Here is a 15,201-nt window from a genome sequence, read left to right on the forward strand (position 1 = left end):
TATTATGAATATAAAATTTATATAATTTAATGTTAATTTTGATTTTAATTTAGATCATTTTAACATATTTCATTCGATTTTGTTTTTTTTTAATATTTTGTGAATTTTTAGATAGATAATTTAAAATTTATTTTTTTATTTATTTATTTTAAATTTAATTTAACAATTTTTAATAAAAAGTTAATTTAGATAATTTTCAGATATTTTGTTTAAATTTGTCTTTCATATTTTTTAAATTTTTCACATTTTCAAAAAAACATTATAAAAATAGGAAAAATATATAATTTTTGGATATTTTTATTTAAATTTTTTTTTGTTTAATTTTTGCAATTTTGTAAAATCATAAAAAGATAATTTTTAGGATTTAATATTAATTTATTATAAATAGATAATTTAGATAATTATTTTTTTGTTGAATTTGTTTCTTATATTAAAAAAGCTATGTTATAATTTATTACTTTATATAACTTAAAATAAAACTAATAATTTATAATAAATAGATAATCTAGATAATTTTTACTTATTTTTTTGTTGAATTTGTTTTTTTATATTTTTTAAGTTATTAGATTCTCAATAAACATTATTCTAAATTAATAATTTGAATAATTTAATATGTATTAATACATTTATTATAAAACAAGCTATTTAGTTAATTTTTTTCTTCAATTTGTTTTTTTTATATTTTGTAAACTTTAAGATTTTTGAATGAATGAATTTCTGTCTGTCTGAGATATGAAAATAATGTATATATAAATAAATAAATTTAAAAAAAAATATGAATATAAATAAAAGATTAATTTGTTAACATTCTGATATTTTTTGGTTTAAAAATGTGTTTTACATTTTTTGAATTTCTGAAAAAAATATTATAAAATAAATTAAGATAATTATTTCATATTTTTTGTTTGAATTTGTGTTTTATATATTTTGAATTTCTAGATTTCCAAAAAATATAAACATATTTATTTTAGTACTTCTATTTTTTGTCCTATTTTTTATATTATTTCTGGTGAATTATGTTTTATTAAATTAGTAGCATTAAAAAATTAAATAAATAATGCAAGATTTAAATAAATTAAATTTAACAGTACATATTTTTTATTCAAAATTTCATAGTTAAAAAATTGGTGTTTTGAGAAATAGGAAATTCTGAAGCGAATTTTGAATTTAATATAACATTACTGAACAATAAAATAAAAATTATATATATATATATATATATATATATATATATTAAAAATTTGTAAATCACATTTTATAGTTTATTATGAAATCTTATACCTAAATAGACAAATCCATACCTCACTCAGGCCTTTTAACATAATTATATAACTTTATTTGAATTTTATTTCCATCTACATTTAAATAATGTGTTATGATATAATATTATAACATCCGAAATGAATTCAAATCGTTTTATCGGTGAAAGTTATTATAATTCGTGATATATTATTCACAAATCCCAAAAATCTCGTATAACAAAATTTTTCATATAAAAGACAGACGAATCGGTTCCATCAACATTGTCAAACGACAAACAGTCACAGAAACAGAACAATCATGAAGACATTTGTAAGTTTGAAAATTAAAATAAAATATTTATAAATAATTATTTGGGATTTTTTAATCGGGAAAATATTTATTGATGTTTTGTGTTTAATTGTGAAAGTGGTAATAAAAATTTGAGTAGGTTAATAAGTGGTTATATGGTAAAGTTATGAGGAAGTGCATTTTATACGTCATTTTAGTTCAACATTTTTTTCCTGAGTAAATAAATAGTGGTCTTGAAAATTAAATTAAAGTATATATATATATATATATATATAAGATTTTTTAAAATTACCAATCAAAGATAATATAAATATTAATATCTGTACTGTGTACATTTCGACTCCAAATGTGTATCATCAACTCAAATTTCATTTCTCAAATTAATTTTTTTGAAATTTATTATTTTTGATATTTCACTATTCAATTCCAATTTTTTTGCAGTTATTAAATATTTTTTTCTGTAATTTTAAGATTTTTTCTTCGGAATTTAAAAGTGTTAAAAACAAAATTTAAATAATTCATATTTTAAAATTTAAAGTCTGTCTTTGTGGTATCAATTTTGAATTTTAATTAAAATATTTAAAATCAGTGAAAATTTTTCTCATTACATTTAAAATTGATAATTAATTTTTTGAACATTCAAAAATATAAAAAACAAATTCAAGCAAAAAATATCGAATATTTATATTAATTATCTTTCTACAATTATTTATTATTGAATTATATTATTTATCTACTTATAATAATATTTTTTGAAAATCTAAAAGTTCAAAATTATAAAAATATTAGAATTTCAAATTTTTTATCATTTTATTTTGCAATTTTCAAGTTAATAAGTATAAAATTTTTATTTCAAAATTTCACATTTTAAATACTAAATTTATGAATTTCTAATCTTAAATTTTAATGATATTTGTAATAAAATTTCAATTTTTTTTAAATATTTTGAAACTAATTAAATCCTCCAATATAAAATTCAAAATTTGTAGATTTTTGTATTGAAATTTTACATTGTACATGAAATTTTAAAATTCAAGGTATTAAAAATTTCACGATTATTCAAGATTTTCAGACACATTTTAATTTATGATTTGACTTAATTGTAATACATTAAACATTCTATTTTTAGACTTCAAAATTTAAAATATAAAGATTCAAGGTTTTCTGATTCAAATGCCAAGATTGTATATTTCTTGTAATATTTCAAGAATTTTTAACATAAAATTAGTCTTAAAAATTTAATTCCAAAAAATAAAAAAATCAAGACTCAAATATCAAAATTCAACAATTTCAACTTTAAATTAACATTATTAATTGGAGAAATTAATTTTGAATATTTTGTGATAAAATTTTACGAATTTATGTTCTAAATTTCAAAAAATTAATCCCTAAAAAATAACACTTACAAAATGATTTAAAAATATATATTTTAATTTATAATATTAGACTTTAAAAATATTTTTTGAGAAATGATACATTTAAAATTAAAAATTCAAGAAATTACAAGACAAATTTGAATTTATCGATTTTTATTCTAAATTTAAAATCTTAAGGTAAAAAGTTTCAAAATTATTTGTCTTCAATTTCAACATTTTATATATTTAATTTTCTAGAATTTAAATCAAATTTTAAGTCAAATTAAAGTTGTACGATTTTATGAACCTAATTTTGAAACTTTTTTATAAATTATATTTCAAATTAAAAAAATAACAAAATTTAGAAATATTAAATTAAACAATATTTTCTGAATCAAACTTAAAGGATATATTTTTAAATTATTTATAATATTTATAAAATAATATTTTTAAAATTCATAATTCAAGAAATGAAATATCGAGATTTAGGAAATTTCAATGTATAAAAATTGTTATTAGAGATTTTAAAATTTTGGACACCAAATTTTAAGATTTTTAGTTTGAAATGTGAAGAATATTAATTTTTTTTAAATCATAAGATTTTTTCTTTGGAATTCCAAAATGTTAGTAACGTATCTAAGAAATTCATGTTTTAAAATGTAAAGTGTTCGTGGTATCAAATTTTTAATTTTAATTAAACTAAATTAAAATATGTGAAAGTTTCACAATTTTGAAATAAAATTTATTTTGTAATGTGTTGATAAGTTTAAAATTTTCTTTGAATAATTGTAACTTTTGGAAATAAATTTCAATATAATTACGAAATATAAAGTGAGATATATTAATTTTGTTTGTCTCTATTTAAACACCTCATTACAATAGACTCTCTACAATATTTATCCTTAAATGTCATTCTATTTACGTCAACAAAAGTGTCAAGATATTGAATTTAACGAATTGATTTTTTTTTACAAATTATATATTACTTGACCACTTTCTCAGATCGCAGCTGTTTTGTTAACTAGTGCCCTGGTATCAGGCCTGGAGTTAAAAAAACTGGACAAACGTGGTCTTTTGGGCTCATCCTCCAGCTCCGGATCCGAAGGCTACAACTACGAACCTCCAGCATTCAGCCCTAAATTCCAGGAAGGTCCTCCAGCCCACATCGAAGGACCACCAGCACCCTCCCACATCGAAGAACCATCCCACATCGAAGGACCATCATCCTTCGAAGGACCATCTCACATCGAAGGACCATCATCTCTCGAAGGACCTCCAGCACCTGTCGAAGAACACCACAACCACCATGAAGAAGAGCACCATCACAACCACCAAGTGGAACATTCGGTATCCTACAACCGTGTAACAATCCCCGTACCAGTCAAAGTCCCTGTGAAAGTGGAAAAAATCATCACTGTCCCTTACAAAGTAGATGTCCCTTACCAGGTCGACAGGCCCTACGAAGTCCACGTACCACAACCCTACCACGTACCGGTTGTAAAACACATACCGGTTCCGGTTGACCAGCCTCATCCGGTTGAGGTACCGGTTCCGGTAGAGGTTCCGGTGGTACATAAGGTTTTTGAACCGGTTCCACATCCGGTAGCAGTTCCGGTGCATAAGCATTATCCGGTATACATTTACCACAAGGCACATCCTTTCCATTTTAGGGTTCATGTTGTGGAGAGGAAAGGGCACGGTTGGTGGTAATAAGTGGTAATAGTGGTAATAGACTTAGTTTATGTTTATGTTGATTGTTGAAAATTTATTTATAAGTAGAAATAAAAAATTAAATATATAAACATTTTTTTTGATTTTTTGCTCCTGCATTATTTTGAGACAGATGTTTGATAGTCATTGTCGTACCGATGCATTTATTTAGTATATCGCTTGTAACTTTTAAACGGTTTGTTTTAAGTAAATATTTTAAGGAAATTTGTGCAAAATTAAATTATCTACAACATTTTCTAATAACAAAATGACCTGCAGCAACTCGGTATACTCTAAAAATGCAATTGATACCTAAATATTTATCCAGGCTGTATTAAATTAAATTATAAATTAACTGATTGTGAGGTTCTATGTATAAAATTATGTCTATATATATATAGATATATGTGTGTGTGTGTGTATATAAGATGATTTGCATTGAATTTGACTTGAAAACAAAATATTCATGTTAAATTATAATATATTCATTATTTTGGATTTGTTCAGAAAAAGTTTGTTTTTCATAGATGTTTCTCAAATTTATTATTTTTTTTATTTTTTTTTAACGTTGTCTTTAAAAAAACTTGTTTATTACATATTTAGTATATTGTTTAATTATATATCATAAGCATAAAAGAGTTCTTACAAAATATTTTGAATTTCTTCATTTTTAATCATAAACCTTATTAAAGTCTTTAAGTAAAATTCAAAACGTGAAATTGCAAAAATTAAAAACACACAATATAATTAAAATCTGAAAATATTGAAAATTTATGTTTCAAATTTTGGAATCTAATTTTTTTTTATTTTCAATTAAAAAATATCTTAAATTTAATTTCGAAATTTAATTAAAATTTAAAACGTCAAGACTTGAAAATCAAAAAATTGTATTTTTAAAATACGAAATAAAAAATTAAAGTCTTCAAATCTTGAATAATCGTGAAATTTACATATTATTAATTATGTTCTTAAAATTACTTTCAACATTTTGAAAAATTTAAAAATCTTGATATAAAAAATTAAAAATGAGATTCAAAATTTTCAAATATTAAAATTTTAAATTTGTCATCTTGAAATCATGAAATAAAAGTTTTTTTAAAAAAAATCATCTAAAAAATATAAAATAACAAAAAATCTATAAAATTTTAATAACTTTAAGTATTTTAATTAAAATTGAAAATTGTGCATCACAAAAACTTTAAATTTAAAAATTAAATTGTCTACAACTTTGTCTAATATTAAAATACCCTACAGCATTTCGGTATACTCTAAAAATGCAATTGATACCTAAATATTTATTCCGGCTGTATTAAATTAAATTATAAATTAACTGATTGTGAGGTTCTATGTATAAAATTATATCTAATTTTTTTTTAACTATTTTCTAAAGTAATTCAAACCCCAAATATAAAGATAATTAAAACCAAAATTTTTATTGTAAATTGAGAAAAAAATATTGGAATATAAAATAATAAATACAATATATATATATATATATATATATATATATATATACAAATTTATTTTAAATAAAAAAATGCATACATACTAATTGTACATGCTTCTAAAAATTATTAAATAAATTAATATATAAACATTATATATTTACAATTATGCTCATTTGTTTAAAAATTAATTAATCAATTAAATATATATATATATATATATATATTTACGTTTTCATCTAATATTTTTTTATTTAATTCATTCATCCAATAACCACTCAATTTAGTTTTTATTTATATATTAATTATGAAAATATAATTAGGGGTTTTGATATTTGTTATTTAGTCAAATATTGCAATTAATTTTAAAAATAATTGCAACATATTAGTTTATCTATAAATAAATATTTAGGTAAAAAATTCTTTGTATAGTATTAAAAATGTAAAATATAGTATTAGTTAATGTAAATATAAGCAAAGATATCTTTTGAATTAATTATTGCAGTGCAATGTATAATTTTTTAAAATTTTAATCTATTATTATTATGAATTGTAAAAATAGTTTAATTTTGTAACCAAATGATAAAGAAAAAAAAATATATATATATATATATATTATGTTGTCAAATATCTCCCTTCCGCTTTTTTGCTCTTGGTTTATAATACAAAAAGGCGGAAGGGAGATATTTGACAACCTAATATATAAACTGTTTTAAGTATTTTATTAAGTTTTTTGTTAAAAAAAATTTAATTTAAGCAACTTAATTAACTTAGTCTTAATTAACCAAATGAAGTCATTTTTGCTTGACATCGGATTGTCTCAGGCGTTTATTTGTATTGGAAGTTTGTGGCTCTAACCATTAGACCACGGAGAAGCCTTTAATATAATAATATTAATATATATATATATATATATATATATATATATATATATATATTTAGCTATATATTTTCATCAAAATTGGTCGAGACGTTGTGCACGTTTGGGATTTCCAAGGGCATTGCTTTTTGCAAGATGCATATGCCACCCAGAAACCCCAAGTGTGCTCAACCACTGGAAAAACACTGAAAAAAATAAAATTATATATATATATATATATTAAATTATTTGTAAATACATCTCTGTATATTAGATTCGATCACAGGTGTAAAATTTGTGACAAAATGTAAACAATGACGTCACTCGTTAGTGCAATTTCGGACTTTGCAACGTTCATATGTATAAATCGTCAAGTTAAATAAGGAATATTCCTAATTTGTACAATTATACGACATTATTGTGATTAATTTAATTAAAAGCTTAGAATAATAATAAAATATAAAGGATATAAAAACTTATAATTATATTTAACTTAAAAATAATATGCACGTTTTTGGCGTAAGAAACATTGAACATTTTAAGTATTTTTCGTTATTAAGTTATATACAATATAAATATTAATGGCGTTTTTAATATAAAATTTATTACATAATATATGAAGTGCGTTATATTTTTATTAATACAATATGAACAATACTCAGATTACAATTAGATTTTTATGGTTATTTGGAAAGTGTATTTGTTATTTGCAGATTTATCATAAAAGGAGATATAAGGTACGTGATAGCATTACATTTATTATTATTTTTTTTATTAATAATTCAAATATTTTATGAAAAATTGATTTTTTGCATTGGCGTCTTATCAGTATCTATTAATATTTTTCTCGCTTCTACATATTATATTTATTGAATATTAAAATTAAAACTAGTGGGGTGTATGGCATCGTGCCTTAAGGCAAATTGCTGGAACTTCCAGCACCGTAACGAAATGTTCGAGGAATACTGAATGTTTTCAAATGGATTATTATAAATATTGTAACATTGACTAATATTTATAAGAATTATATAAACTGAATTGCAAAGTTCAAATTATTTGTTTAAAGTATATCAGAACTATAGTCAGAATTAAAAATAAAATCTGAAATATTTTCTATATATAAAAACAATTGAAACAAATGTTTTTTCCAAAAACAATTATTTTGACAAAACACACAGAAAGTTCTTCGTGTCATTCCAATCGGACGCTTAGTCTCTCAACTAAGCCCTTTTTTGCACATTTAGCTCTGTATCTCCGAAACCGCTGGACCTGCCGTTGTCAAAACAAATCACCAGTTCTCCCCATCATTACGAATTGAATGTTCTTTGTATCATTCAAATCCGATACTCCCTTCTCTCAAAAACTCGATTTGTATTTTCTGCACTCTTTGCTCCGTATCTCCGTACCGGCTGGACATGCCTTTGCCAAAAACTAATCAGCACATCTGCCTATCAATGGGAATCGAATGGTTTTGGAACCATTTAAATCGGTTAATTCGTGCTCCCAAAATCGCCGACGAAAAATTGTATCCACACACACACACACACACACACAGACACAATGTTCAGAAACCTTCAAAACGTGAAAAACTGCAAAATTTTTCAATTTCGATTTTTGGACGATTACTATAACTTTTCCTAAGGGTGTTTTTTCTTAGAGTTTCTAAGTAAAAGTTAAGGTTTTAGATCAGATACTGAATAGTAGTTATTTAGTAGACCCTAGAGTTTACTCTTCCATCGTATCATTTATTTAATATACATATTAGAGTGGTCCTTAAAATGGTTATTTTCGAATTTCCTTGCTTCCAGGGGCTCAAATGGTTCCAAATAGATAAAAAACAATTCTCTGAAAGTTTTAGCTTTTAATATTAACGTTTAGATAGAGCGCAATTCAATCAAAGTTTTGTATGGAAATAGCATGTAAAAATTTTCAAAAATTTTAAAAATGTTTTTAGATGTAATTTAGCAAACTAGTCGCTAAGTTATACCTAAAACATTTTCTTTAAATTTTCAAAAAAATTTTCATGCTCTTTCCATACGAAGTTTGATTGAATTGCGCTCTATGTAAACGTTGATATTAAGAGCTAAAACTTTCAGAAAATTGTTTTTTATTAATTTGGAACCATTTGAGCCCCTGGGAGCAAGGAAATTCGAAAATGATCATTTTAAGGACCACCCTAATACATATATTTAGATGCTATCCAAGATTTAAGACAAGATCCTGGTATTTACCATTTTATCACATAAATATTCTGGATGATACATTTTTAGAGTAAACTTTAATCTATACTTTTTCTGGTTCCTCAGACTAAACTCTGTGCTTCTCTTAATAGAAAAATTGTTCCTATACTCTTGGATTATTTTGACACTTGTCTGTACCATATGGCACCATTGCTCATGGAAATTACATTTATCCTAATATCAGTCTCTGCTCAATAGTAAATCTTAGATAACAATCATTAGTCTTGGTTGTTGATAAATTATTTATACTAGTTCATAGTCAACTTTGTCTCTTACTGAATTTAATTCGACAACCATTTCATCGATCTATTACATATGCCCTCAGACCAGGCCCTGGTCTACTCCATTTTTTATCACATAGTGTCTTTGAGTAACATCAAAGATTCTAGACTAGATCCTTGTTTACATTTGTAAACGGTGTCTAGGTTCTTCGACTAAAATCTGATCTATATTTTTTCTGGTTCCTCCTAATAAAAACATTGTGCCTAGGCACTAGGACTAATTTTGTCACTTGTCTACGCCATTAGAAATGGAATTTGTTCTTAAGCCTTAGACTAGATCCTGCTCAACCTGGTCTGAGATATTACTGTATTTTTCATTTCATCGATCTATTACCTATGCCCTCAGACCAGGCCCTGGTCTACTCCACTTTGCATAATTCGCTCATAACACTTTGTTTTCGCGTAGGATTCCACTTTGGCTGGTGGTATGGTGGTATAAACAGTTGGAATTTCAATTCCATCGCGTTCGCCTATAAAATAGCATAATATAGTTTGCATAATATCCGTTCGGCAGTTAACTCTGCTTTTCAGAGTATCTAAAATTAGCCTAGGGTTACCACTATGCCATCATCCATCCATCTCTGAATCTGAATGATCTATCACGAGAGGGAAGACCACGCATATACTTATAGACGGGGAGCTGGAAATATAAACTACTAATAAAAGCTAGCTGTAAGTGGAATTCTGTCTTAAGGCAATTAAGGCATCGTGCCTTAAGGCAAATTGCTGGTACTTCCCGTACCAAAAATTATTATTTTTGAAGTAAAACTTCTTTAGGCGCGATATGGGTGTAAAAATTTTTAGGCGCGACACGGGTGTAAATCCGTACAAATGCAACGAAAATGCCAACGTGTAGTTGAACACTACGACGCCGTAAGCGCTGATGTCGCGAGTATCCACTCCCGTCATGTCATGCCTTAGTCGAGCGCTAAACCCTATATGAACTTGCATTAATTGAATCACGTTTTTTATGTTATGTCCTCATGGAATAAGACTTTTCTTAGAGAATAAATGTGTCATGGAATATAATAAATTTATACTGAATCTCGTTGAAGACAAAATAATATCTACTGCCACGGATATTTATGTAGGTTGCCATGCGACAGATCAACAATCATACATTCGTCAGCAGTTTCAAAAAAATCGGTTATTGATACCGGGGCTTTGCCGTATGAAATAATTTTAGTTCTGAATAAATTTTACATAATAACAACTAATATTGATGTAAGTGATGGCTTAGCTAATGGTTGTGTGGGAAAATTAGTGTACATAGAACGTGGCGATAATGATGAACTTCTACGTTTATGGTTTGAATTTCCCGGTAAGATAGGTAACAAAATTAGGAAGAAAGCTTCACATCATATTCAAACTTTTAATATCAGTAGGACAGCTGTGCCGATGCTCAGGAGATCTCATTATTATTGATGTTATATGATTATTAAAAGATGATTTTTAAAATTCAAATATGATGTTTTGAAGTAAAACTTCTTTAGGCGCGAAATGGGGGTAAAAACTTCATTAGGCGCGACACGGGTGTAAATCCGTACAAATGCAACGAAAACGCCAACGTGAAGTTGAACACTACGACGCTAGTAAGCGCAGCTATCGCAATTATTCGATCTAGTCTGCGAGCAAAACAAAAAATACACCAAATGTCAAATCATATGTCAAAAACAAACAAAAAATGTATCGACTTTCACTTGAGTTTTGTACTTAGCTCGTAGTCTCTAAACATTTTTTTAAGTAAAACTTCTTTAGGCGCGACATGAGTTAGCAGTATAATTCGTGAGTTAATAAAAATGTCAGGATCGGAAGAATATTTTATCCAGTCCCCCATAAATAATTGTAGTGCAAATAATCGCAAATAAATAATAAAACTAAGAAAATATCTGCGCTGCGTAAGAAATGATAGCTTTGGCTATGTATGTTTTGTGTGTGATCGACTTTGGCTTCAAAGTGACTCAGAAATATCAAATGATGCTCAAAAACAAATTCTTAATAATGTTTTTTGAATATTGATTCAAATAATCAGGTTGGATGTCAAACTTGTCGAAAGATATTAAATTCGGGTAAAATTCCTACTTTGTGTAAATTTAACGGGTTTGTATTTCCACCTATACCAAATTATCTACCTAAACTAGATACTGTATCTGAAAGGTTAATTTCACTTAGGTTGTGTTTCATGCAAATTAGACGATTGCGAGGGCTTGATAAATAAAACAAATATAAAAGTATGGCTTCAATTTGTTAGGCAAGACGGATATTACAGCTGTTCAAGGAATGAGATTATATCGTCAGCGAAAAAGTAAAAAAAATACAAACAGTGAATGAATGTATGTTAATTTTAATTACATGAAGTTCTTCAAACACAATTCTTACAGGATGAGTTAATTTGCAAAAACAATATTTGTTTACATAACATAATCCACTGTGTGAATGAATATTATAGAATTTATTAATCAGCAATTACTTTAAAACGATCATGTCATATTTTAAGTACGACTTTGATTACATTATTGTTTGTAAATATTATACATATTTTTAATGCAATCATAAATATATAATTTATAATTTATCATTATATAAATGTGTATAATGATTGACGACACTAATAAATGTGTGCATCACGAGTGTTACCATATTACTAATAAACATTATTCAAAATTTTTATATGATGTATTTATTTTTACTCAACTTAAATTTGCTACAATATAATTACAAATAAGTTTTACATCAATCGCGTGTGATCCTTACGCGCACTCATTTTTTTTTTATTTTTATCTTAATTGCCTACTCATACAATATTAAAAGTTTTACTTCAATCGCGTGTGATCCTTACGCGCACTCTTTTTTTTTTAAAAACGATTAACATTTTTGAAAAAACTTTACTTCAAAAAATTAGATTTTTGAGAAACTATAAATTTGACAGAAAATTACTTTTTTTTTAAAACAAAATTTTTTTGGAAAAAAAAAATGTTTTCTTCATTTTGACATATTTTGGAAATTCTGAACTTTGTTTCAAAGCAATCGTACTGCTTGGACTGCATAGAGCTTGGACTGCGCCGCCGCCTAACGCATAAGCATTGGTACGGAACCCATAAAAATGTAAAAAAAAATTATACTTATTGGTAAAATCTCTATAAAATATCTGATAATTTGATGTGCATATGTCTAATGATCATTTTTGACCGCTAAATGGCATTTTTTTTTACTTTTTTCGTTAGATCTCCGAAACCGCTAGACCTGCCCTCATGAAAATTTGATCAGTTCTTCATCTTGTCAATACAAGTAAAATATTTTTTGAATTATTCAAATCGGACGCTCCGTTCTCTTAAAAACTGAGTTACCGTTTTTGGCACTTTTTGCAAGGTATCTTCGGAACGGCTAGACCTGCCTTTGCCAAAAACTAATCAGCACATCTCCTTATCAATACGAATCGAATGTTTTTTGAATTATTCAAATCGGTTGATCCGTGTTCCAGAAATCGTCGACGAAAATTTGTATCCGCTTATACATACACACATGCACATACATACACACACGCACATACGTACACACACACACATACACACACACATATATCCATTTTTTCTAAGGTATGCCAAAATGTTCAAAAACCTCTGAAACGTAAAGATATATAAAAAATTCCATTTTCGATTTTTTTGCGATTACTATAACTTACCCTACGGGAAGTTAATAATAAAAAAAAATAAAAAAATAGTTGTAAGTGGCATTTTGCTTGAAGTCACGTGTCGACGAAAACAATAAAATTTTGTTTGACTATCTGTATTTTTTTTTGTTTTCTTAATCTGTAATTTTATTAGTCATTAGTCACTTTTTCTAGGCCTACAATAATTTAAAGTATCCCTTACATCTTATCGAGTTTCATCAAATGGTTCACAAATTTTAGAATATTATCTCTGTATAAAATTTCGCCAGAGTGTTCATTCAACCAACAAATCAATTTTCTATCCAGAGTGCAAAAACAACAATTTTATTTCACTATAAATTTCTCAAAAGCAAAAGAAACCTTTATTACCCATAATTTTCATGTGTAAAATTTAAATATCTCTTCATTATTTCCTACGAGGAAATATCGCCCGCGCTTTTGATAGTGGGGGAGCTGGTGGAAAAATCACTCATTCAAAAAATTTCTAATAATAATACTTAATACATATTTATAATTCGAAGAAAGTTTTTGATGAAAAATATGTATTAATTAGTATAGATCATAATAGGTCAAAATAAATTGAATGTACGACATTTATATTTTTATTTGTTTATGTAAGTATTTTTAAAGAAGCGTAAAATATGTCATAAAATAATATTTATTTAAATATTCATAAGTATGGTAACTCAATACTTGCATTTTGAAGTATCTTTTGTAAATAATTTTGTTTCAAAAGTGTTAAATCAGTAAAAGTAGGTTTTTAGTAAATTTATTAAGCTTTCTAATGATGTTTAATAGTTGATATGTCTTCAAATAAATTATTAATAAAATAACGCCAAATATAAAAAAAATGCGTCATCATAATTATACTTTAAATGTGACATCAATTTTCAAGCATCGACAGTATGGTCTTTTAATACTCAAATTTTGAAGTATCTTTTATAAATAATTTTGTTCCAAAAGTGGAAAATCGGTAGAAGTAGATTTATAGTAAATTTAATAAGTGTCTTTAAACAAATTATTAATAAAATGATGCTAAATATGAAAAAAATGCGTCATCATAATTTAGTTCAAATGTGACTTCAAATTCAAGCATTTACAAGAATGGTCTTGCAATACTTAAATTTTGAAGTATCTTCTGTAAATAATTTTGTTCCAAAAGTGGAAAATCGGTGGAAGTAGATTTATACTAAATTTATTAACCTTAAATTATTATTAAAATAATGCTAAATATAAACAAATCCAATATCATAATTATAGCTTAACTGTGACTATCAATATCAAGCATTAACAAGCATGGTCTTGCTGTATTTAAATTTTGAGTATCTTTTTTGAATAATTTTGTTCCAAAAGTGTAAAATCGGTAGAAGTAGGTTTTTAGTATTTTTTTTAAACTTTTTAATAATGTATAATGGTTGATATGTCTTTAAACAAATTATTAATAAAATAACACAAAGGTGGAAAATCGGTAAAAGTAGGTTTTAAGTAAATTTTTTAAACTTTTTAATAATGTATAATAGTTGATATGTCCTTAAACAAATTATAGATCCTTGCTAAAACTGAAACCTTTGCACAAAATTAGTAACAGTTTGAGTGTCTCATCTAATTAAATTCATTATTTATATAAAAACTAATTTACTTATTTATAATATTTGTTGAATAACTTATTTATTTTTTTATCCATTGATTTTATTTATAAATATATTATTTATTCATTACTTTCACTATTTTTTGAGTTCTTAAGAATGTACGTGGTTTTCGCAAGTTATATTTGACTTTTGTGCAACATCTGCACGGTGAAATGTAGATACCACTTACACCTAGTTCTTTTTTGTTGTTTTATTTTCTTCCGATAGAAAATAGTAAATGGGTAAAATGTTAAAATGGCAAAATAGTAAAATGGCAAATGGTTTCTGTTTGCCCTTCGGCTTCGGCTTCGAACGTGACTCATAAATGATGAAGTCTAGGAAGGAAAATAATTAAATAGCGCGCTTCCTCGTAAAACCGAATAAAAACAAATAGACTGGCCATAGACAGGGAGCAGATGACGGAAAAAGGATTATAATACCACTCAGAATATTATGTAACTT

The 15,201-nt window shown here is 25.6% G+C and overlaps 1 protein-coding gene across 1 annotated transcript; it reads left to right on the plus strand.

The window, feature by feature from the left end:
• The first annotated feature begins 1,436 nt into the window (after positions 1-1,436).
• On the plus strand, positions 1,437-4,616 carry LOC113372890 (early nodulin-75-like). The gene is made up of 2 exons (XM_026613228.1): positions 1,437-1,572; positions 3,909-4,616. The coding sequence occupies exons 1-2, from the start codon at positions 1,561-1,563 to the stop codon at positions 4,614-4,616; spliced, it is 720 nt and encodes a 239-aa protein (XP_026469013.1). The 5' UTR covers positions 1,437-1,560.
• Positions 4,617-15,201: the final 10,585 nt, after the last annotated feature.

Source organism: Ctenocephalides felis, unplaced genomic scaffold, assembly GCF_003426905.1.
Source record: "Ctenocephalides felis isolate EL2017-DRISC unplaced genomic scaffold, ASM342690v1 CF-g0.4_SCAFFOLD_01604, whole genome shotgun sequence".
NCBI lineage: Eukaryota > Metazoa > Arthropoda > Insecta > Siphonaptera > Pulicidae > Ctenocephalides > Ctenocephalides felis.